This window comes from Lissotriton vulgaris, chromosome 2_1 (genome assembly GCF_964263255.1).
Source record: "Lissotriton vulgaris chromosome 2_1, aLisVul1.2, whole genome shotgun sequence".
NCBI lineage: Eukaryota > Metazoa > Chordata > Amphibia > Caudata > Salamandridae > Lissotriton > Lissotriton vulgaris.
Window position 1 is genome coordinate 336,415,780 of NC_141687.1, and position 26,403 is coordinate 336,442,182.

At 47.4% G+C, this 26,403-nt stretch overlaps 1 protein-coding gene across 1 annotated transcript in view; it reads right to left on the reverse strand.

Moving 5' to 3' along the window:
- The window catches only part of CPD (carboxypeptidase D), an 839,931-nt gene that overhangs the window by 256,959 nt on the left and 556,569 nt on the right, over positions 1–26,403 (reverse strand). The window contains exons 11-12 of the mRNA XM_086955076.1: positions 10,625–10,794; positions 5,838–6,158 (exon numbers count right to left, since the gene is read on the reverse strand). Of these exons, the coding sequence (XP_086811202.1) occupies positions 5,838–6,158; positions 10,625–10,794 (491 nt within the window). The remainder of the gene's footprint in view (positions 1–5,837; positions 6,159–10,624; positions 10,795–26,403) is intronic.

Genomic DNA, 26,403 nt, shown 5'->3' on the forward strand with positions numbered 1-26,403 from the left:
TTCCACTCTCGGTCTCCGATCATAGCCTTTTGGCTACATGTTTGATCTGGGCCCCAGAGTCGTCCCCTCATCGCAAATGGTATTTCCCTGCATCCCTTACGCGGGATGAGGAAGCTTAGGGCAGCCATTGGTGAGTTTTTTTAGCTTAACAAGGCTGGTGACACCTCGGTCTTCACCCAATGGGAGGCTTTCAAGGCGACGACGCGAGGCACGTGCATTGCGTTGAACTCCGCCCTGAACAAACTTAGGCGCGAGGAGAGGGAGGCGCTGGAGGCGGAACTATGGTGGGAAACTTAGGGCACACTACACTAATCGGGCTGAGTATACCCTCTTGCGCCTTCTCCCCGGGCTGGTCACCTGTCTGGTGGCCACCATCTTTCGGTCCCCCGCCGAGTCCAGCTAGCAAAGTGAGAAATCTAGGCGTCATCTTCGATGCTGGCCTCAATTTTATGGCACATGCGAATAAAACTGCGGCTTCAGCTCATATGAAATTGAGAATGATTAGGAAAATACTACCTTTCCTACCGAACACGGCCGGGAAAACACTGGTCAGCTCACTAGTCCTGTCCTCCTTGGACTATTGTAAAACTCTATTCTTAAATGCCCAAGTCCGAGTGACAAATAAGATGCAGTCAATCCAAAATGCAGCCGCACGAATGCTGGCTGGGATCCCCAAGTTCGCACCAGTTACAAACATCATTAGGGATCTCCATTGGCTCCCGATACACAGCCGTATCAAATTCAAATCGCTGTGTATTGTTTACAAGTCACTCAATAATCAAGGTCCCCACTTTCTCAAACAGAATCTTCTCCATCAAGTCCCAACCCGATCTCTTCGTTCCTCTATTCAGAACTTCTTGGCTGTGCCTCGCACTAGAACAGTCACCTGGGGCGACAGGCGTTTCCTGGTTGCCGCCCCTAGACTCTGGAACACCCTTCCTGCACATATCCGAGCAAGTCCCTCCCTGTTCACATTCCGCAAACAGCTAAAGACGTGGTTATTTGACCAATAGCCTTGTATATCTTCTTTACCCCAGTTGCTGATCCATCCCTTAATTAGCGCCGAGACGCCCACGGGTATTCGCCGCGCTCTACAAATGTCAATAAATAAATAAATAAATAAATAACTGGCGACATTGGAAACTGCGCATAAGCAGAATCCTTCTAGAAAGACCCTTCGCCCTCTTGCTGCGGTGCGGGGGAAACTTAGGGCACACTACACTAATCGGGCTGAGTATACCCTCTTGCGCCTTCGGCGCCTTTCTTATGCTCAGGGCAACAAAGTGGGGAAACATCTGGCACGGCAGCTCCGTGATAAACGTGAGAGGGAATATGTGGGTGGCATTCGGACCCTCTCCGGCGTCATGGAACATAGAGATGCGGTTAAGGCAGAGCTTTTCGGCGACTTCTAAGCCGCCTTATACTCGGCAGACCGCCTAGCGCCGGCCGCTCAACGGGAATACTTGGAGGCCCTGTCGCTGCCGCAGGTTTCCAAGGAATGAAACGAACTCTTGGAGGCCCCCTTTACTAGGGAGGAGGTGTTGACCGCCATTCGGTCCCTTAAACCGCAGAAGGCTCCGGGCCCAGACAGCTACACGGCATCCTTCTATCAGACGTTCGCGTCTGAATTGGGGGACCGCTTGGTGACTCTTTTCAACAGCATGAGGGAGGCGGGTCACACTACGGGCACTATGGCGGAAGCTATGATCTCGATCATTCCCAAAGCGGGGAAGGACCCCTCTAAATGCGAATCGTATCGGCCCATTGCCCTGTTAAACGTTGATGCTAAATTGTATTCCTCTATCTTAGCTACCCGGCTCCAGGACCTCAGCCTGCCCTCATCCATCCCGATCAATCGGGCTTCATTAAGGGTCGCCAGACCCATGACAACACTAGACAGCTAATCCAGCTGATCGAGAAAGCTAATCGCTTTAAGATTCCAGCTGTTCTGGTAGGCCTTGATGCTGAAAAGGCGTTTGATCGGGTGGACTGGGACTTCCTCTTTAGTGCCTTTTGTTTTTCTCTTAAATTTATAGATATGCTCCGGGCCAATTATCGTGACCCGCGCTCGAGGGTTATGGTGAATGGTCATGTTTCACCCTTTTTTGCACACTCCCGGGGTACGAGGCAGGGCTGCCCCTATCTCCCTTACTTTTCGCGCTCAGCATCGAGCCTCTTGCCATTCGGGTACGGGAAGACCCTGACATTGTGGGTCTCCCCTTTTCGGGGGAACAGCACAAAATATCTTTTTGCTGACGATGTCTTATTGTCGCTAGCTGACCCCGGGACTTCCCTCCCGCGTGTGCAGGACGTGCTCTCCCAGTTCGAAACGGTGGCGGGATTTCGGGTCAATCCTGGCAAATCCTACATTCTAAACCTCACGCTGCCACCCTCTGAGGTAGCGCGCATCCGACCGCTCACACCCCTGTCCTGGTCTAGCTCCTCCATACAATATCTCGGGGTTCGGCTGACCTCATCCGTCGCCACCCTGTATGCGGCTAACTTCCCTCCTTTGCTGACCCAGATACAGGCTGAGCTTCATCGCTGGAAGCCCATGTTTATCTCCTGGTTGGGACGCGTGCATGCCATCAAGATGACAATGCTCCCCAAGCTTCTTTATCTGTTCCAAGCCCTCCCTATTACTTTGGAAGGGTTTTTTTTTCGGCGTCTTAAGTCTATGATTCTGCGCTACATCTGGCAAGGAGGTCGAGCTAGGCTCTCCTTTCTTACGCTTCGCCGGCCATTGAGGAAGGGCGGGGCTGGCCTTCCAGACATGCATCTTTACTACAAAGCGGCACAACTCCGAGTGCTGGCTGAATGGACCCAAATGGAGTCAGAGAAGCACTGGATGCATATGGATAGGAGTGTGGCGGGTCGTTCTATATGGGACCTGGTTTGGAAGGCGAAAGGGGATCAGCCACGCAACGCCTACATTAGCACCCCTACGAGTACTACTCTGAAGGTCTGGGATTCGGTCTCTAGTGATGAAAGATGGACCTCCTTACCCTCCCCCTTCACGCCTATTCACTTTAACCCAGCGTTTCCGCCGGCTCTTGTTGAGGGGCCCTTTGATGGGTGGAGGGCGGGGGGCTGCCACGCACTCACACATTTGTTCCATGGTTTTGAGCCGCTCACCTTCCAAAATTGCATGCGTGACTATGGGGTGCCACCCACTGAGCGCTACCGGCACGCCCAGTTGCTGCATTGGCATTGTCGCCTGAGGTACGGGATGCTGCGACGAGGTCTCCCACGGATTTCGAATCTTATATCACTCGCACATCCTCTATGAAAGGGGTGATTTCATTCCTCTACGATCTGCTATTGACCACTGCTATCTCACCTCGCCCTAGATACATGGGTTTGTGGGAGGAACACCTGGGGCGGGATATCTCTGACGAGGAGTGGTCTCATCTCTGGCGTGATCTGCATAGATTTAATCATTCTATCGATCTTCGGGAGGCCCATATGAAGACCATGCTGGATTGGTATCTGTATCCGACCCGGTTGAAAAAGATTTTTCCTTCTGCATCTGACAGATGTTGGCGGGGCTGTGGTCTCCTTGGGGACTTTCGCCATATCTGGTGGGATTGCCCCATCATACGCCCCTATTGGGAGGAGATACTGTCTCATATCAGGGAGATCCTGGGCTACCCAATTCCAGATTCCATTGGCTTCGTGCTCCTGGGCCTTCGGGACTCGCTTTTGGAGCACCAGACCAGGGCTGACAAACACATCCTTTGGCTCTGCTTGGGTGCGGCCAAATTGACCCTGGCTGCTGCATGGAAGAAGAGGGAGGCCCCTGCTCTTTTCCTTTGGTTCGCTAGGCTGTGGAAGTTGCTGAGTGTGGAGCGTAAGGCGGACATTTTCAGAAATAACTTTAAGAACTTTACTTTCAGATGGGGCCCACTGGTCTGCTTTCTCTCTCGAGGGTTGCCGTCAGCGGTTTGCCCACCCACCATACGCGCCCTACATCTGTACCAGGTGTGAAGTTTGCTTGTGCGAACGTCTGTTAGGCTGCCACCACCGGGGGGAGGGAAATAGTGGGGAGGTTGGAGCCTCTGGGGAGGGGGGGGGTTTGGTTCGTCTTTTTTTCCTAGAGGGGGATGAGGATTTATTGTATTTTCATGTTCGGCCTTGCCGCGTTGTCTTCCTCGTGGCCGGGACGCTTGGAGGCGCAAATGGACTTGGTCGAATAAGCCTCTGACTTGGATAGCTTGCCCGGTGCCAGTAAGGGCTCTTGCCCCTCCGGGATTCCTCGGGGGGGGTCTGATGTTGTCCCGGGCGGATTTTTGAACTCTTTTTTTTTTCCCCTCTGCCCTGAGCAATGACACTATACGACCCTTCATTATTATTATTGCTGCTTGGCCTTATTGAATTGGCCCCTGCGAGGGCACCTTTTTTAATGCATTTCATGTGATTCCATCCCCTCTCTCTTCTGTTATTTCTATCTTTCTGTCTTCTCAATAAAAATATCTTTAACAAAAAAAAAAATGTATCCTATAGTACATCCACTCTGGTTATCTTATTTAAATGATTTTTAACCAATGTATTATTCATTCTAAGATAGGTTTCTTATATCTTTGTTTCATGCATTTTTGCAAGCTTGTAATGATGTGATTATATCCGAGCTATCTCTGCATTGTGCTGTTATGGCTGCTTTTTGTTACCGAAATAAAGCTTTTGATTTAATTTTGAAGTATGGCACAAGGGACTTAAATATAAATTACTGATTTTGCACAGCCCCAACGAGGAATTATTCTCATATAACCTGGAAGCTCCAGGACTGCATAAAACAACTTTTCGTTGAGGGGAAAATCTTTATATCCTCTAATGGTCTTTTAACAACGCCTTAGTTCTAGAACCCTACTTGACTCCAGACATCAAATTGTTCACCTATAGCGTCATTTCTACATGAAGCATAGAAAGGCAAGTCCAAACTATGTAGGAAAACAATATAAAGTGGAGACTGTGTCCTGTTGTATCATGGGTTTCGGGAAGCCTGACCGAGGGTCATTTCATGGGAGATATTGTTTAGTTGGCATGCGATACATCGCATGCCGTTACAACACAGTTGTTACATCGCGAATCATTACACAGCAAGTCGTTACAACTACTTGCTGTAGGGGGCAGAAGGAGTTGGATTTACAATCCAACACCTTCCCTGCTGTTGCACAAACTGGAGCGGCAACAGTAAATTATACTATTACTAAGTCCAGTGCACCCCCTATAGCACGTCGTTGTAACGACCGCGTTGTAATGACATGCGATGTATCGCACGTGTTCCAACAACATATATTCTCATTTCATACATCCTTGAAAACGAAACAAATACTTCAATAAAAAAATGTGTACTATTTTGAACTCAACAGGATTGCAGGAGTGGGTACATCATGCTCTACAACACATGCCAAAAAAGTGATCAGTAACCAAGAAGAGAAAAAAAGTGTATACAGATATAGAAGCAGCTGCTCTGACTGCAAAAAGAAATTTCGGATATACATCAGAGTAAAAGTTCATCTGAGGACTCCGGTGCTTGAAATGTTTTAGGAGATCCCAAAATGGCCTCAAGGAGGAGTTTAAACCTCATCCACTCCTAGATTAAAGCTGAAAAAAAGGTTTTGAAACTGCAGTTTGTATACAAGAATATTTGAAATTGTGTGGCTCTATGACAGCCCCAAAGCTGATAAACTGCCTGGTTTACTGAAGTAAATATGAACTTTACTACTTTTACAGAACTGCTGGACAAGAATCACAACATTTCTGTTTTACTTTCCTTACTAGACAGTAACCAGTGATTCATTGCAGCCAAAGATTTCAGGTGACATGAAGAAACTTACTTGGTAAGAGCCGTGATTTGTGGGTAGTTCAAGTTCAGACCTCGCAGAGACTCTGAGAGATCCTTGTACGGGCGGTACCGGTGTGGAGTTGGATCACCCAGAGAGCTCATAAGTAGTTTATCCAAGCCTTTCTCTGCTGAGAGGTCTTTGATCAAGGTTTCAAACTCCCTTGTTTTGGGGTCATTGTCATCTGAACTAGTTGCCCCAGCTTTTCCTTTTTCATCGTTGCTGTTAAATTCTGGCACCGACCGGGCAAGAGTGAAATTTACCTCTGCTGCATCGCCATTCACCACAGACACTGTTTTGGTGAGAGGGACATACCTTTTGGAAAAAAGGGGATAAATCAGTAACCCTATCAACAACGCAACATTCTTGAGGAGGAAGGGGCATTTCGAGGTTAGTGATGTGTGTTTATATGCATCACCATAAAAATGTTTGAAGCCATGTTATGGATATGATTTAAAACATCTCATTTGCTTGTGAAAACATTTTATTGATTTTATAACAAAGGTGAAATCAGTGTTCCATATTTTGTGTGCCCAATACACAGCATCATGAAAAGTAATACAACGCATCATTATTGCAGAAATATTCATTCAAGAGGCAGAGCCATAACATTAGTTGAACCAGGGTTAGCTTCCCTCAAAACCACTCGTATTAAACATTAATTGATATTTATGCATCTAGAACTCCTCTCTCAATCTATTGCTGAGGGTCTCGCACGATGCAACAGATTACGTTAATTACATCATTGGTGACATTATTTACCACATGACCACTGACTCATTGTTATAACAATCTGCAAAGTATGGCCATTTTACACATCTGTTATATCGAAGCGTACAGTTCCAAAGTCTGTGCCCACCATGATTTGTGGGCTTAAGCACTGAGTGGACGACTGAGTCATAGGTCAAACTCTGCACCTATAATCTAGGATCAGCCAAAGTTTGCGGACAGTAACCTAAGGTGGTGTGGGTATGGAGAGCATGGTGTTCAAAAGGGCCTGGCTAGTGTCTACTCAGTGTGGAGCCGTTGAGCAGAGAATCAGCTGAAAGTCAGAATTTGCATCCAAAGTGTGCTAAGCACAACTAAATCCTATGTCAAAGCGCCGTGCAAGGCCAGGAAGAAGATCATGAAGACATGTGTTTTCTAATTTGGAGATAGACTGCTATTGCTGGAACATTTAATTGTATGGATGTGAAAGCATGCCCAAAGAGACTTAAATGCAGTAGCTAACAAGTGGGTAGAAAATCTTGTAGACGACCCCGACAGGGGTTATAAAGTTGGAGGGAAAGGTGAGGTAAGCCACTGTTTGTTTGCAGGTGTTACTCTGCGTGGGGAAGCTCCTTTTCCCTTTACCCTTGGTATTGTTGCCCTTGAAGGAGCGCCTGTAGCAACCTCTGGATGAGGAAAACTGGTTTTGCCCATTGGTACAAGATGGAGACTTCTGGAGTTGTCGTTTTAGAGCCTCCGCGGCTGCTGGAGCAGCAAAAGGAGCCTGGAGGTGAAAGTGTCTTAAGGACGCTCATGGATTTAGCGGTTTCGGTTTCCTTTTTAATTCTCTCTAGGGCCTCTTCAAGCTGGGGCCCAAAAAGGTGTACTTTATCAAAGGGATCATTTAGGCAGCTATGTTGGACTTCTGGCTTAAAGACTGAAATATGCTGGTAAGCATAGAGGCAGAGTAGGATGTTTCTGCTGATGCACAACATGTAGAGGTGTTAGACATAAGTTTGCCATCTGGGACAAGTTCTTGTTCCCTTTTGCTGTGCTCAGTTGGGAGATGTTAAAGGATTTACTCCATCTCGTCCCAGTGAGCAGTCGTATCTGGACAGAAAACCCTGTGAGTTGGTGATACACCAGTGGTTTGCAGATTGGGCCGTTACTTTATTCCCTGCTGCGTCGATGTGCTTGCCTTCCTTGTTTGATGGGGGAGCATTACCACTAGCTTGAAAGTTTGCTCTTTTACGAGAACTGGTGACTACTAGTGAATCTGGTGGTACTCGTCCTGATATAAATAGGATCTGAGGGATTTTATTTGTTTCAACTCTGTGTTATTATACAGGCCCAAACAGGGACTTTGAAAATGTTTGTGTGACACAATGGCCCTTTAAACATTAGCAAGTATTTTGACACCCTATTTGTGGATGACAATATTTCAAACAGGAATTCCTACTCTAAGGGTTCTTTGTGTAACTGGACATCATGAAAAGCAGCAGCCCAGCCTAGTAACTCATGGTATGCGGTAGAATCATCATCAGGATGTGAGGGGCGTGCTGGATACAAATCAGGATCAATGTTCCCCCTGGAGGGTCTACATCGTAAGCATTCCAGAGGTCATCGTGTGGTGGTATACCAAATGTGTCATCCTCTACATCGTGCCCACCTGTGCCAACACTGCGGAAACCCTGAGGTGAGAGGATTTGAGGACCCTCAGACTGTGGTGGAGATGGCGAGTCTAATGGTGATGGTGGAGGCGGCCGAAGTGGTAGAGGACTGGTAGCCTTGTCCATCCTTGTCTTTTTTGATGGGGTAGGTAAGTCAATAGCTTCTGGAGAAGACAACTGTCTCTGATGGCGGTGTTGGAGCCAGAGGCTTTGTGAGGATGCATCCAGTTTGAGGATGAATCTGGATCTGCCTCTGTTTAGCCTCTAATTTCTCCTGTAGTTTATGGAGAATTGGTTGGACCTGGAGTTTCAACAGTCTTTTTCGGTGTCGGCTTGGAAGGTTTCAGTTCAGTGCCATGTTTGTGCTTTGGCTTCGAAGTTCCGGTTGGTGCCGAATCAGGGAATGTTGCAGGTCAGCTCGGTACCGATGGGTGGGCAGGAGCCGGGGATGTCTATGCTGAAGGCTTCAGTTTAGTCTGACGCTTCAGAGCCGAGCTAGAGGGTGGGGCTTCGGAACCAGTAGTTTGGTGGTGACTATGACCAAGAGAGGATGAATGCACATGCTGGCACAACCTCACCTCGTTTGCTGGTGCAGAGAGAGAACAAGTTCTACTTTTGGTTTTACCACTGAGGAAATATCTTTCACTATTTAGAATTTTAATTACCTGCTCGATCCCTGAGGGGATTGCTCCTATGTTATTTTCCACACTTGACAGTGCCCGCCTGTTAGAGCTGTCCTGCCATTTTTTTTTTTAATTTTCAGTTCTTTGCTCTGACGAGAGGATACATGCTAATTGCTGGTGCGACCAAAGTAGTTTAGGATTTGAATAATGTCCCATGACGAAGCTGAAGAGCCACCCACAGGTAAGCCCTAAAGTACCCAAATGAAAGGGATAGGACGATTCAGTGGTCCCAACCAGAGGAGGGGCTGGACAGAGGGGAGGAGACTCCCATGTCCTTTGTCCAGTTTCAAGCCAGAGTGGGAGTCAATGGCTCCCTGAACTGATTTCAACTGGACTATGCAAGGAGGGCACCACATGTGCCCTTCAAAGCAGTCTGGTGCTGCTGCCAAGGTCCCCCACACCAGCCCAATACACTATGTCCTGTCTAGGAGGTGGTCACACCTCCCTGTGACAGGAAACCTATTGTTCTACTTTCCCCTGCTCAAGCCTGGCTCAGCAGCAGGAGGGCAGAATCGTGTCTGTGGTTGGCAGCAGCATTAGCTTGCTATTCAACCCTGAAAGGCTGTACAGAGAATACAGGGGGTTACCCTAGGGGAGCCCCCAGTACATGGGATCCTACATCGAACACAGGAATCAGTGTTGGGGAGGATTCAAACATGTTTGAATCAAAACAGGACCAGTTTCTGAGTAGCCAATATACAGTTAGACATCTTGTAATTGACTTATGTCCACTATAGGTTTAAAAAGGCTGACTGCACTAACAAAGCCTGGAGAATCGACTCCTGGGTTTATAAGGGGGTGTACTGCTCATGCAGGGCACCCTCACACTTATAACCAAGCACCCTGCCTTCAGGATTGGCAGGCCTACCTTAGAGGTGACTTACAGGTTTTAAATGCAGTAACCTCAGATATAAGGAAACACATCTGTTAGTAGCGCTAGCGCTAGCACCAGCTCACACAGGCTGCAATGGCAGACCTGTGGTTACAGTTTGAGGGGTCTCTCATGGGTGGCATAATATATGCTGCAGCCCATGGTAGACCCCTGGTGTAACTATGCCCTGGGTACCTCAGAGCCATATACTAAGGACTTAGAAGGGCACACCAGTAGCTAATTAGGAGGTGACTAAAGTATTTCCCATAGTCCGATTTAGGGAGAGGGCACAGTGACTGGGGTCCTGAGTAGCTGAATCCCAGTCAGGTTAGTCAGAAAACAGAATGACACCAGCAAAAAGTGGGTGGTAGCCATGAAAGCAGATCCTACTTTCCTAGAATACTTAAGTGTCAAGTGTGTGTATGCTGTAGGGAAAAGTAATGACAAGGACACCTAGCTTAAGTGTGGTAGTATGAGATGGTTACTACTTGCAGGCCTAAAGTGTTTCTATGTATGACATGTATTGTTTGTTGTGAGAAGTAGATGGATGGGAATGGTACATTTTGCAAATGTGTGTGTTGTACTCATGGGCTTGTGTCGGATGGATGTTGGGATGCAGGCTGCAGACACAATTAGCTTGATATGGATCGTTGGTTGCGTGATGTGTGGTTAGCTATAGGGTTTTAGGCCCTTCCCAGGCCAAAAAGAGACTGTTGCGCTCATACACCCCTAGCTGAGGAAAACCTGGCATAGGATACCTAGGAGTAAAAGAAGCAGGAGTGGTTGGTTGATGACTGGTTGGAGTCCGAGGACTTCCAGAAGCTTCCAGCCTGACTGCAATTTACTTACCCTCTGGCAGAGGCAGTGATTTTGTAAATGCCAGGAACCAATAGGCGCCAGTAATCCCCAGCCTTGTCAGAAGTGACTGGGTGGTTAATGTCTGCTACGCTGATAGTGGCATTTAGGATGCCTCGCCCATCAGTATCATCCAATACAAATCCTTTGACGCCTCTATGAACCTAGAAAGAAGAAAAAAATGTTAAACACCCTAGGCATAGGAGAGGCAAGGGTGTAGAAATATGGAACAGTATGAGAACACATTTTATGGCTGTAATGAAAAAGCAATGCATGACTATCATTTATTAAATGAGATTAATGCAAGTAACATTTTTCAATAAATATCAGCTACATCACCTAACACTAACCGGTATCCTGAATGATTATGCGGAAATACCGCAAAATGCAGTAGCAGTTCTTCAAGGGAAGAATATAAAGTCAAAATGTGTCTACGTTTATACAGTTTTATAAGCAAATGCGGCCCAGTTTTAGGCATCCAAGACATTCTGGAAAGCACATCTTCCCAACTCGAGCTAGGGTGTCAAGTGGGAAACAAACCACATAACTCCTAGGAAACACTTGAGGATTTGAGGATATGCGGATAGGGAAATGATCAGTCCAAAAACCTGTTAGTAAATTCTAGGGGCTCTGTACCTCAAGGATGCATACACATACAAAATCCATGCTATATATTTAATAAAAAGGCATTATTAAGAAGCATTTGCAATGCAATGTGTCTCGCATGACAATGCCTTTTATTTATGCTATAAAACCAAAACATGAATAAATGGCATTTATTTACAATGCCAACAGCTCAAAATCTCGTAAATGCGTTCTCGATCTTCAAATACACTCTATACAAAAAGCAACAGTTTTCTAATTTATTCCAGTCTTGGTAAACCCAATAGGCCTGGCTTTAATGTGCCAACTATGTGTTCTTGCAGAGAGTGAAAAGCACAATTTTACATTCTTGTATTTATATTCATTTGCACATTAACACCAGACTGTCGCTGCCAATGCTTTTTGTAATATCTCACAGCACTGTATGTTACGTTATGTTATGTTAAAAGCATTTGTTAAGCGCATGTACACCAACTGTTTCTTGGCGCTCAAAAGAGGATCACAGCAGTGGCAGGGAGATCGCTGGGAGAACAGGCTGAGCAGGCGCCATATTGGAGGTAGGAAGGGTGGCGTTCCAGTAGCTGGACGCCTCCCGCCCTCCTAGTTTATTTAATCACCGTAATAGCGCAAGCGCGCTGACTGATTTCTAGTCTTTAATACCCCTGAGGCGGAAGCCGGGGGCTCTGTATCTGTATCGAGATTTTAAAAGTGTGCCTTATTTTCTGTTTGCATCGTTTTACAACTTATGTGCTTTTTTAAATAATCAGAGCCTATTTGCACACATTGCCGCTTCTACACGCTGTACTCCGCGCAGCAGAATACGTGCTGACGCGGGGAGAACAGGCTGAGCAGGCGCCATATTGGAGGTAGGAAGGGTGGCGTTCCAGTAGCTGGACGCCTCCCACCCTCCTCAGCACTGGATAAAAATGGACGGCCATTTCGTCCGCACAGCGGGCGCGCCGGCGGCGCACCAGAGGCAAGCCCGTCCGCGCCGGTCCCGCGCCTAGCGCCATACCCCTGGGTCGTCTACTATAGAGAGGATTACATATACCCCGGCGGAAATACTGAAGTGGAAACCAGGACATATGGTGACCTGTTCACAACATAACCCTGAAGGTCTTATTGACCTTACTACCATCAGTTGTGAGGACTGTAAATCCTCTATTCCGCTTATTAAGACTAAGGTCAACCTCTCTGATGCTCACACCACTAAGCAAGACATCACAGTTATCTCCCTTATTAATGCCCGCTCTTTGGCCAGGCATAGGCAGGAGATTGCTGATCTAATTTTGGACCAAAAAATAGACGTCCTTTTTATAACCGAGACGTGGATGGATGAAACGTCTGAGCCTGATCTACAGGTAGCAGTACCACAAGGTTTTACTGCATACCGGTTAGATAGACAGGGAGGAAAAAGAGGAGGGGGCCTGGCAATCATTGCCCGGACGATCTTCCCGGTCAGAATTTCTCCTATACCGTCGCCAGCATGTGAGGCGTTACATTTTGCCATCAATCTTACTCCTTCATATAATCTCAAAGGAGTGCTTATCTACAGACCGCCAGGTCCACGTTCGGAGTTTCTATCCTCCTTTATGTCATGGATGGAACCATTAGCTATTGATGATACCTTCATGGCATTGGGAGATTTAAACTTCCACTTAGACAAAACGGAGGAGTCTGAAACTCAATCTTTAATAGCGGACTGTGAAACGTTAGGATTAAACCAGCGCATAAATGTACCAACTCATGAGGCTGGTCATATTTTAGATGGCATTTTTTCTAACATCAATGAGTTAGTTATAACTGACATACTGCCTCTTACATGGTCCGATCACCATGCCATTCTGTGCCAAATTCCGATCAATCGGGTTAATACTCCCATACGGACCCCTCCTTCACAGGAAAAGTTCAGAGTCTGGAAGGACATCGATTACGAGACCTTCAGAATGTCCCTAAGTCCTGTCCCGTTATTCTGGCAGAGCCCAACGCAGCAGTAGGTCAGTTTCTCAACTGGGTGGGCAATGCGGTGGAGGCACATGTGCCACTGAAGTCCATCTCAAAAAACAGGAAAGTGCCTTCGGCCCCGTGGTATTCAGAAACCCTAAGAAAGCGAAAACAGATCTGCAGGAATCAGGAAAGATTCTGGCGAAAGACCTACGACAACAATAGCAAATCCATATATAAGGACACAGTAGCGGTCTATAAAAAAATGATTCAGGAAGAAAAAAAGAAATATTTTGAACAGCAAATAGAAAATTCCAAAAATTCAAGTAGACAACTGTTCGAGGTGGTTAAGACACTGGCAGGGAAATCGGTAGATATGAGCCCTCCCCATTCGCAGGAATTCTGTAATGCGTTGGCTGGCTTTTTCTTCTCAAAAGTAAATGATATTTACTCCGAATTCTCAGTAACTAAAACCCATATTAATACTAAACCTAAGCGGGGGAAGAGCCAAGATGGCGACCTGATCGGACGTGTAGTCCCTCGGCTCCGGAGACCGTCTCCTTCTTTGTGACTATCCTGCCGGTGATCCTGTTTTTAGAAGACACGACGTGGAAGCCGATGTGCCCAGGCGTCCTGCGGTGCAATCCTGAGGCTTGGGACTCCTTGCAAGTGGGAGCAATGTCCGACTGAAGTTTGCGGCCCGCGGCGGACCCGAGTCCGGGGCCTCGAGTGGACGCTGGGGCCGGCTGCCGGGTGATCAACACCGGGCGTCAGAAGTGGCATTGACCCGGTCGGACCATTTACGATAGACGCGGCCGAATTTGGAACGTGTGCTCCTTTGGACTGTAGGTACTGCGTTGGTTGTGCCTGGCGAACTATCCGCAGAGATTGCATGAGTACAGATGTCCACATCGCGACTACGGACGAGTGTTTGAACACTGCCCTGCTAGCGGCGGGAGGCTCCTGATCTTTCTACCCCCTCAATGTCGGGCGGAGCGGCTTGTTTCTGGGGCAATGTTTACAGCCTCTTTTTGGACCTGCTCAACGCCTTTCCTCGAGCTGTACGCCTTTAGTCAATATCAGCGGCCCTGCACTACTCAAGGTTTTTTCAGTGGTGATCACGAAGTGCACAATGGAGGGCGGCTTCGGAGAGACTGTGTCATTGAGTGATGGTGGATGTGTGGTGCGAGGCGACTTGACCGGGAGGGCACATGGAACTGCTCGGGGCTATAGAGATCTATTGGCGGCTATTGTCTCCCTTCACTCCGAAGTGCTACACTCTGTAAAAACCCTGATCACCAAGGTGGACGCTCTAATAAGTGATCGTGGATGCTCTAAGATGGCCGCCTCGTCAGACTGTAGCGGGGTTCTTTGTTCTACATCTGACCGCGATAAGATGGCGGCGTTGCGTAGCGGTGCCTGCCCAGCGACCCCAGACCCCGGGGTGCCTCTTGCTACTGCTGATTATTGCCTTGGCCGGAATGGAAAGTACGGACTGCAATCACGACGAGTGTTCTATCCCAGCACTATATCTCCACCTACCCGGAGATCGCTCCAGAAGGGGCCTGACACAGACTTTCATCCGTGGATCGATTTCGCTTTGTGCCACGGGTGTGGCGTACTCTTGGCCCAGCTTGTTCTCCTTGGCCCTGTATGTACGGGACATGGTTGAATGCTCCAGTCGATGTTCCCCGTTTGGACTATCGTGCACATCTCCCTGGATTCTCTGGGTTTCCGTGGTTAGCAGTGGTGGCGGAGAGAGAACGGGACAGGGGTGAACATTTAATATTATGGTCTGGGGATCTCCTGTTGCTGACCTGGGCATGTGGGTGGTGTGTCGCTGCCTTTGACTGCGCTATGTGTCGATTCTGCATCTCTAATTTATCCTGATTGTACTGTTTCATATCACCGGGCTTTTTACTCTGTGTTGTTGCTGGACTTGCGGGACGGTGGGGCCGAGGGACGGGCGGTGGGCTCCTCCCCACCTTTCTTTATTTTTGAGAGTTATAGATTAGAATTCTTTTCTTACTCTCTATATTTCGGGACTCCTTTTACTGGGCGACAGGCACACTGCTAGGGGGGGTTGGGCCGTAGCCAGCTGCAGGGGTGCAGGGTGGGGGGTGGATAGGGGGGGGTTTCGGTTTTTTCTTTTAGGTTCTATGGGCCCTCTATTCTTTTCCTTTTTCTGGGGTTAGACGTTTTGCATGTGTGGTAGGCAGCGAATCTGGCATTTTATTACGGTTCCTATTTGTCAATCCTGTTCCTACGACGCCAGATCCAACTCGTTGTTCTTCGATATCCTGCTCTCGTCTATCCTACAGAAAAAATCTTTAAAATTAGACCTCATTATTCCTGTTACATGTCCTTAGCACCTTTTTTTGTTGCAACGTACTGTACTTGCTAGCCCTCGGGCTCTTTGCTGTATTGTATGTGATTTTTGTCAATAAAGGTCTTCCAATAATTACAACAACAACAAAAAAAATACTAAACCTAAGCAACTGAGTAAGGCCCTCATTTTCTAAATTCAGGGAGATATCAAAGGAGGAGACAACTGATCTCATGAGGCTTATAAAAACGGGCTCAGCCTTAGATCCCTGCCCCCCAAAAATTTTCGCCCCTGTAATTGACTTGGTTAGTGAAGTCATAACTCAAATTTGCAATGCCATGTTCCATTCAGGGGTCTTTCCGGACAGGTTAAAGAACACCTTACTGAAACCTCTCCTTAAAAAGATCGGTCTTGACAAAACTATATTGAAAAATGATAGACCTATTGCCAGCCTGCCTTTCCTGGCCAAAGTAGCGGAGAAAGCCATGAATAAACAACTATCTGAATACATCGAACAAAACAGTCTTCTTGATGACTCAATTTGGGTTTCGCAAAATGCATGGAACTGAGACCGCACTCATAAAGGCAGCTGATGATATCAGGACCATCAGGGACCAAGGAGGCACAGCGGTTTTGGTCCTGTTGGATCTTTCTGCGGCCTTCGACACGGTCAATCACTCCATCTTGATTGACCGTGTCGAAGAAATTGGCATTCACTCAAGGGCCAAGGCTCTACTGTCTTCTTTTTTGTCAAATAGAACGCAGGCAGTGACATTGGGATCATTTCAATCTGTTGACCTCGCCCTTCCATGTGGTGTTCCGCAAGGCTCATCCCTAAGTCCGACACTATTTAACATCTATGTGTCGGACTTAGCTAGGGTTATTAAAAACTACCGGATGAGCCTGACCACATACGCAGATGACACCCAGTTGGTGATTGCCATCAAGAATGATGGCGAAAAAGTATCCGCTCGGTTTCAGGAAGGCATGTTGGCAATCAAGGAATGGATGGCGGAGAACTGTCTAAGACTTAACTCAGAGAAAACTGAGGTAATGATTTTTGGAAAGTTATCTCCGGAAGTGGTCTTCAATTTGGTGGCCTACCCCACTTGGAGCTCCCCCAGTACCTGTGCAGAAGGTTAGGAACTTAGGGATAACTTTTGATGATAAGCTGAATTTTGCTAATCATGCCAATCAAGTAGCATCATCAGCCTTCTACAAGGTTAGGCTCCTCAAAAAAATCCTACCATATCTTCCAGATAACGCAAGAAAAACAGTGGTGAGCTCCTTGGTGCTTTCGTCTTTGGATTACTGCAATGGATTATTTGCAAACACTCAGGCCCGGGTGGTGGCCAAGCACACCCAAATTTCACTCCATTAAGGAAGTAATCAAGAACTACCATTGGTTAACGGTGAGAAATCGCATCAGATTTAAAACCTTGTGCCTCACCTTTAAAGCACTAAACGGTCACGGCCCGGCGTTCCTCAAACAGAAACTTTTTTTCTATCAACCCAACAGATCACTCAGATCTGAACAGATGCACCAACTGGTAGTGGCACGGACCAGGACGGTCACATGGGGTGATAGATGTTTTACTAACACCGCCGCCAGACTCTGGAATACTCTTCCAAAGATAATTAGATCGTCACCCTCATTACTTCAGTTCAGAAAATTGCTGAAAACATGGTTGTTTGACCAATAATATTCTACGGTATCACTTCTGAAGTCCGATAACGCTTATTACAGAGACAATTAGCAGAGTCATAGCGCCAAGACACCCACGGGTATATGCTGCGCTTTATAAATCTTTAAAATAAATAAATAAATAAATAAATTAATCAGTTTATGCTTGAATGAACAACCAGGTCTTTAGCTATTTTCTGAACTGGGCAAGGGAAGTCAGAGACATTATCTCAGCCGGGAGGGAATTCCAAATCGCGGAGCAAGTACGGAAAACCTTAGTCCGCCGTACTTCTTACGTGTGGCTGAAGGAATTTCCAACAAATTCAAATGGGAGGATCTAAGGTTTCAAGAGGGAATGTAACTGTGTAAGCGTGCCATGATAAAATCTGGACCGTTTGCAATGTAGTCCTCACACAGAAAGGAAGCAACTACTTGGCATGCAGTTGACAACGCCCATTATAGAGGCGATGTTGGTGTGCCTCTAGGATGGGGCAAGCGCTGTGCACAATGATGACGTGGGGCATTCCGATTATCAAAATGAAAAAAGCGCCTTGTCCCGGAAGTAAAAAAAAAAAAAGTAAACTGAACGCTAAGTCTCTACAGCGGATGCAGCGCCGAACATACAATTTAGCGTGCGTAGCGCGGTATAAGAAAATCGCCCGCCATTGTTCCCCCTTTCAATAAATAAAATAGTGCTCACCCCATTATAATGCAGAACATGCAACAAGCCAAAAAAAAGGTCCAGTCGTTATGGGCAGTAGCAAAGGGAGACAAGGTGGTACCAAGGAGGGACTAACAAGCCTCATAACGAATCGGAAGCAAGAATTTACGTAGGATATTGACAAGCCAATGACAAATGTGGGTGAAGAGTGGGAGGGGCTTCCAGTGCATAACCTAAAACAGCGTGCCTCGCAGAGCGAGCAGCGCATACGAGCTGCATCTAGGCTTGAACTAAAAAGGAGTGCCCTAATCTAGAACAGACTATATGAACAGGTGTTACTACAACAATGAACAAAATTGTTACTAAACAGGTAATTGAACAGTCTATTAAAAAGAGCTGCAGCATTTTAGATGGTGTTTATTGAATCAAAGCATTGAGTAGTGAATCCACCCAACCATGAAACCCCTCCCTTTCTAGCCTCAGGCTAAATCTATACTAGTACCAAAGTACTTATATGAGTTTCCCAGAATGACATCTAACACTGAAACTTCGGCTGGCTAAAATATTTGATTCCAAACAGCCACTGTGTTATGAGATGGTGGCAGTTTTTCTCCAGTGGTCGCAAGTCTCCAGTGTGCTTTGTGCACTAAGAAAGGAATAAGATGTGGTTGTGAACAAACAGAACGTTAGAATCCCATAAGCACGCTTCAGCGATTATGTCAATTGAAAGGTAATTAAATCAAAATTTGACACCAGCTGATGGTTGACTGTGGAGGGTATTTCGCCTAGATGGGTGGTCACCATATTGATCTCAGCAGTTACCTATGTTGAGGCCTGGGGTAATACCACATGTCAGCACAGTTAAAGCAGGAGACTATTTTTACCTCTATTTAATCCCCTAAAAAGGGCTTGTTGGTGCGCAAGGCAGTCTCCCTCTTTACTGTTTCAGATTTTAGCATGAATGACCAGGGTGTCGAACAGGGGTGTGGATTCTGGAAAGGGTCCATATGTTGAGAGGTGTAATTGTGAGGGATGCTCACACCTTATATGGCTACCTTGGTGATTTTATACAAGAGCACAGGATCTGAGCAAGTTGGTAGCCTTGTGCTAGAGGCATTGACAGAACAGGTCTGAGCAGCAGTGAGGGCCTGATTTATGGTGCAGGCAGTCTGAGAAGAGGCTAGTCCTTTCCACTAATGGCTCCATTCCACTGCTTCCAGTTGTATTACCAACCATGTCACAGCCGCCTACTTAAAAAAAATGTTCTTCAATATGAATGATGTCTTCAAATGTTTCAAGCAACACCTCAGTTGTGTGTTTAAAATTGTGTTTGTGCAGTGTCTCAAGCACTGTATGCTTTTGATGAAAGTTTACTATTCTGGTTGAAGTTTGTTTCTGCTTTAAGATATGTTCGATAATTGATGCAGTATGGTAATTATACTATTTTTCAGGTTCACCTGCAAATAATGACCAGTTTTAGATATTCAAACACCTAGAGAAACACTGGCTTACCAAACTTCCATACTTGAACCAGGAAGTCAGACTGTAACCCACACATCTCCCACAAAACGATGGCGTTTTTAGAGTAATGATCAGCAGTCTAGTGAGACTTGCAGATTGTTTTTATTATTGAATTCTAGAACCTCCTCCTCAAGGATAAACACAAGAAATCCACATTATACATTTGAAAAGGCTTGGTAAAAAATGAATACTCTAATCCAGTGCAGAGTTGATGAAAAGGTGTTTCTGTGAATATAAGCATAAAGGTTAGAAACATAATGTGGAACCTTTGAGCTAGATGTAATTAAATTAAAGCGGTTATACTTATTCCTGCTGCTCAGTCTAGAATGTATGATGTGAGAGCCTGTTAGAATGTTGAGTGTGTAAGACTGTCAGTTGGATGAGGGCTGAGTGGCAGGAGGCTGCTCCTGGTGGGGGTTTCCCTTTCATCTTCTTAACTTACCATCTTACTTCAATAAAGGAACTATAAGGACTACGCTACGTTTAGTTACAACATTTTTGGCGACAGTTTTGGAGAGCCTACAGTGTGCAAGAAAGAGCCTATGTACCAAACAACTAAGAAACCTACAAGAGAAAAGAATCAACAACTACTGAAAAGAACCCATAATTTGGAGGAGAGACTGTGTTTAAAGAGCTTACTGGAACTAAGGAGTATACATGAAATATTGAAACTTAAGGAAACGCCTTGCTTAACTCCACCAGTGTCCTTGTTCATCTGGACAGCCTGTTGCCCAAGGCGTTTGGCACAAGGGAAAACAACCCCCAGTTCAAAGGTTAATGATACACTGCCAAATATTGCTTTGCTTAAGGATCATCGTGACTGAGAAGAATGCGGGCCGACCGACACGTCCCCGCAGGGGACCCTCATAAGAGGGCGGCCCACGGGGCAGCCCAGTGTTCCGCGACCCCTTTTGGTTCCCGTCGTCACTTCCAGCCATGTTGCGGGGCGGGGGAGAGGTATAAATTCCTCCCCCACCCACCTGCCGGCCTCTTTGTCACCTCACCCTGTCGCCGTTTTGTGTGCCCTCTGGTCCGTCCAGACGCCTGGTCTGGCGTCTGTGTGCAGCTTTTCCTCCGGTCGCCGGGTGGTTGTCTCCTGCTGTGAGTTGTCCCCTCTCGGGACGGGTTTTGATTTAATCGCCGTTTTCGAGCGAGGGGACGGTGGGGGTGCAGAGGCCAAGTCGCAGGTCGCGTGGCTACGCCCCTGCCCAGCACCCCTGGAGGTTATCCGGTGCGCGGCCTCAGGAAGGTTTGGGGGCAAGTGGGGTCGCTTGAGAATCCGATTTTGTTGTTCTGGGGGCCCATGGTCTTGGTTCTTTAGCTGGGGGATTCTATACATCCTTTTGATGCGACTTGGACCGGGCGATAGCCTGCATGCTGGCCCGGCTGGTCTGGGGCACAGGGTTGTCCGTCCAGGCCTGGTGCAATTTGGTTAGTTGTACCGGAAAGAGCAGGGGGTCCGGTCGGATAGGGCGAGCTGTTCAGGTCAGTTTCTATGATGGAAAAAAGGAAGCTCACTGCATTTCCATCCATTTGAGGTATCTGGAATGAGTGGACTGTAGTTTCTTTGGCAGCGCTACCTGCATTATTCACACACGAACTGCTGCCACTAGATGGCAGTAGCTGCATACTTTTTGTAGCCTCTTGCCTGCCCAACAGTGTTGCAATCTTAAGAAAGATCAACGGTGGTGGTGGGGCACAAGAGAGAGGTGACCCGGATGGTAGAATAGATTGGCGACCTTTTGTGCGAACCGGACGTTTTGAGGCCACCCTTTTTGTTCATGCGACACTCGCAACTCATTGCTCACTCAGTCTCAAGCACCTTTTCTGGCGAATTGCTGTGGTTTGGGAGGCTCTGGCTTGCAGCGGTGAGTCCATTCTCTTTGGGTCTGTTACTTCTCGCCTTTGAGGCCGTGATGCGTGGCTGCACGCCCCTGCCGTTGCCAGGCGCTGGCACAGCTGGCTGGAGTGGCACAATTGCCCATTTGTGACATTTATGTTTCGCACACTGGTATTGCTCTTTCTTGATTTCTTCCCCTACTAGCCAAGGCTTGTTTCGTAGCGAATTCCAAAATGGCGAATGTGTGGAAGTTCATTTTGGAAAGTTTGCGCTGAGCGCACGGCAGGGGGCCACAGGGCTTTAAGGTCAGAAATTAAGTGGCTAGTGGGAGTGGCGTGTGTGGCAGCTGTTATTAATTAAGAACAGCCAATGTGCTCATTCAGCACGAGCATCAGAGTACATTATTATTATTATTATTATATCTGATTTTGTAGAGCGCTCAGCTACCCGTAGGTTTCCCGGCGCTAAGAGAACAGAAGCAAAAGAGGGCAGACGGAAGTTAAGGAATCGGTTACAGAGAATATATATGATATAGGATGTTTCAGACCGCAGAGGGATGGGAAGCGAGTTCCAGAGCGCAGGTGCCAGGTGGGAGAACGAACGCCCGCCGACTCTGGCACGCTTAAAGCGGGGAACAGAGAATCTACAGTGAGTGGAAGACCTAAGGGTGCGGGAAGGACAGTATTGTTGGACTAAGGTGGAAAGATAGTGGGGGGCTTTTCCAGCTTTGATCCGGTGCATGAAGCAAAGTGCTTTAAATTTGGTCCTAGATTCTATGCGCAGCCAGTGAAGGCTACGCAGGGAAGAAGCAACAGAGGTTGTTCTCTGTAGGTTACAGAGTAGACGGGCAGCCATGTTCTGGACTACCTGAAGCTTCCGGGTGACCTCCTTACAGGCACCCAGAAGGAGTACATTAACGTAGTCCAGCCGCGATGTCACTAGGGCCTGGACCACTGACTTCTGGGTATCTGGAGGAAACATCCATGTGATCTTCCTCAGCCACCTGATGATGGTGGTACATGTGGCCGAGACCTTGACCACATGTTGTCTCATGGATAACTGATTATCAAAGAGGACCCCCAGATTACGTGCTGAAGTTGCTGGGACCGGTAAAGGTCCCATTTGCTGAGGCCAATGTTGCGGGCCCCAGAGAGCGGAATCCGGCCCAAACAGAAGAAGCTCTGTTTTATCGCCGTTCAATTTTAGCTTGTTAGTCAGCATCCAGTTGGCGATGTCAGTAAGTCCAGAACAGAGAGAAGAAGAAGGGGAGTGTTGATTGGAGGAGAGAGAGAAAATAATCTGGGTATCATCAGCATAAGAAAAGATAGAAAGTCCCGCCTGTTCAGCAAGAGAAGCAAGAGGTCTGACAAAGATTAAAAAATAAAGGACTAAGAATAGAACCTTGGGGAACACCATACGGGGAGTTGTGAACAGTGGACACAGAAGAGGGGGAGAAGACCTGGAAAGTGCGATAAGAAAGAAAATCAGAGATCCAGGCAAGGGTGGAGCCGCAGATACCTACAGACTTCAAGGCAGACAAGAGGATACTATGGGAGACGGTGTCAAAAGCGGCACTCAAATCCAAAAGGATGAGTGCCACGGTCTCCCCTTTGTCTACCTGGCGCCTGACTGTCTCCGAGACTCCCAGAAGGGTGGACTCCGTAGAGAAGCCCGCCCGGAAACCAGACTGAGAAGGGTGGAGGACATTCGCTGACTCAATATAGGTGGTGAGGTGACGATTAATATGTTTCTCCAACACCTTTGAAAGGCAGGGAAGCAGGGAAATGGGCCGGAAGTTGGCTGGGTTGCTGACATCCGCATTAGCTTTCTTCAGCAGTGGGACCACCATCGCATGCTTCCAGATGTTAGGAACCACTGCCTCGGAGAGAGATGCATTCAGAAGAGCCAAGATACAGTCCAGAGGGACAGTGTCTAAAGTGCAAAGAATCTGGGGAGGCATGGGATCCAAGGGAGAGCCGGATTTAATCTCTGCCAACAATTTCTGGAAAACGGGCATGGAGATACATTCCCATTTATCTAATGGAGGAGAAGAGAGTCGTTCAGGATCATCCTATATGGAGAGTTGGTCGTGTTGCTGGAATGGTGACCTGGGTGAGACCGAAGGTGAAGCGCCAAAGCCTGCGTAGATGTTATCAATTTTTGATGTAAAAAACTCTGCCAAGGAATTACATTGATTACTATCCAGGCAGGGGGCTTTGGGGGCACAGGACATACCCGATAATTCCTGAACTGCCTTAAAGAGGGCTTTGGGACGATTCTTAGCTTTCAGTATCGTGTCGTTGACATGATTAGCCCTGGCAGTGTTACATAGAGTGTGGAAGAGCAGCAGCCCATGCGCCAGCAGCGCCGGGTGGGCGATATAGAAGAGCACCGGACAGAGTGAAATTCGGGGATAATAGGAGTTTAAAACAGCCAGCTTCGCAATTAGGGATAACAAGATCATCCCACTTGCAAGAGTAGGTCCTTTTAAAAATAATAGCAATGCCTCCTCCATCTTTAAGAGGTCTGTTACGACCCACGAAGGCGTAATCATCAGGGAGGGCAGTAGCGATGTCTGGTCCAGAGCAGTCCTTTAGCCAAGTTTCGGTAAGAAACAAGGCCGATGGACTTTATAAAGTCAGAAGGTCAAATATGTCCCTTTTGTGCTTAGGTAAAGAGCGACAATTTAAACTAATAAAACTAAACACAGAAGAGGGGTTAGGCAAAAGAACCTTCACAGGGAGAAAGGGAGTGGGGGAATGCATAGCTCAGAGGGGTGACACGTGATAGCCAAGGCGCAATCAGGGCAGGATAGAGGTGCGTCCTGACAACACATGCGAGAACAGTACTTACCAGGCGATGGACGTAAGCCAAGCAGAGTACAGCGAGAATAGGTGAGTCTAGGGAGAATAATGCCAGGAGCAGGGGGGGTTGCCCCAGGTCCCAACTGGTCGCGGACGGGCGCAGACGGGCTTGACTCAGGCGCTACTCCGGCGCGCCTACGTCGCGTCCGCTGCGCTTCCTAGGGAGGGGGACCATTTTGAAGGGCTGAGGGCGGGAGGGGCCGAGCGCTAGTCCGCTCGCGTCCGCTCCACTCCAGGCTCCTCACCCAAAATGGCGGCCAAAGTCGGATCCCGGGCAGTATAATAATCGGCTGCCATGGGAAGAATCAGGGGCAAGTGCACGAGTGTGCAAAGTAAGCTTTTACAAATCGCCTGTATAACAAAATGGTTAAAACACAATGTGCAGGATAAAATACAATTTTTCACAATTCCGTTTTAAAATTCTCCGCGTCGCCTCTAAAGTAACCACGGAGCCCGATAAAGCCTTGGGCATCCGTGAACTGTTATCAATTGATCTGTGAACTAAGAGGGCTTTTTGAAGGGCTGAGGGCGGGAGGGGCCGAGCGCTAGTCCGCTCGCGCCCGCTCCACTCCAGGCTCCTCACCCAAAATGGCAGCCAAAGTCGGATCCCGGGCATTAATCGGCTGCCATGGGAAGAATCAGGGGCAAGTGCACGAGTGTGCAAAGTAAGCTTTTACAAATCGCCTGTATAACAAAATGGTTAAAACACAATGTGCAGGATAAAATAAAATTTTTCACAATTCCGTTTTAAAATTCTCCGCGTCGCCTCTAAAGTAACAACGGAGCCCGATAAAGCCTTGGGCATCCGTGAACTGTATACATGCAAACGGTACACGGGTGCACGGCATCGGCAAGGTTCGGGGGCTTGTGGGGTCACTTGTGCGGGCCCGCAGCCCGGTCAGGCCAGAGTCCGACATCTTTGTATAGCACCTGTGTCGTAATTTGACAATGGCCGGGTTAGCGCTTAGCTTTGCTACACGTTATTCCCCTTAACTTGGCCATATTAGAAAACGCCATTTTGTATGTTAAGGCGGCCATTTTAGGGAATGAGCGGCCTCGTGGTCAGCATGCCCTTTTGTCCGTACCACTGACCACTTGACTTTGCCCAGCAACAGGCTATTTTTAGCAACGGTCAAGCCTGTGCATGCGCAGTTCCAACTGACCAGTCACCCCTCAGGAATGTTCCGCCAAACTGACCAGTGGAGTTGTAACCCCTCCCATGAGTTGGCTGTGCTCCAAAAATGACCATATATGTACATAAAGCTTTGTAACCTTGTACCGCCTATCTTTTTATTACCTGTAAAGTGTATAGAAGAAGGACTCACACCAACGTTCGGTGTGATACTTCTTGCATTGCCGAAGGGTGCTGTAGGAATGTACCACCACCCCATGGGGTCTTAATAAACTTGTTCTTTGTACTTTTCAGTTTCCGTGCCAACAGTTCTTTCGGTGTAAGTGGGTTATCTACGGAGCATGTAGGCCTTGGGAACCCGATACCACAAATTGGCGACCACGAAGGGACTCATCGGTGACTCGGATGCCCAAAGGAGAGGTCGTGACGAAGGATTGGAAACTCGCCATGGACGCGTACGCTGCCACTGAGTGACCCGAGTCTTGGCACCCACTGTGTTTTCTTCCTTTCCTTCTGATCTGACCTTCCAGGTGGCGCCGGTCTCCGACTGAGATCCTGATCGTCTTCGTTGCTGTACAGTGCCTGTTTGGCTGATTCGATTAAAGACCTTGGCAGTTGGAACCTGGATATTTGAAATTGGGTAAGACTTGCGATCTGTAAGGTAGTCTACGGACGCTTACTGAAGTTCTATGATTTGTGATCGGTAAGGTAGTCTCCGGACGCTTACTGAAGTTCTATGATTGTGTCTATGATTTGAGTTAGCTAACATTTTTGACTTTGTGAACTTTGAATTATATGTGTAGTGCACTTCACATAGGCAGGCATGTAGAGATGTTTCTCTAATTTGTTTTGTACTCTGAGCGGCACATTTGTGTGAAGTACTGTAAGTGCCATTTATATGGTATCGCGCTTTCGTGATACTTTTTGAACATGCCTGTTTTAAGCACACTCCGAGGGATGTGCTGTCTTGGAAATGGTACCACAATTAGGTTAGCGGAATCACAGCCGGCTCCCCCAGAAGGAACTCCAAATCGTGAGATGTATGTGAAATTCGGCCTTCCCCCTATACTGTACAGTAAACTATGGCATAAATATACCAGAACCGATCCCGAGTTGCAATGGCCACTACATGGGTCGTTTGATTTACGAAAGGTTCAGTTTGTGGAGCAATGTTTGTTTCAGCGTAGGTCTAGACAGA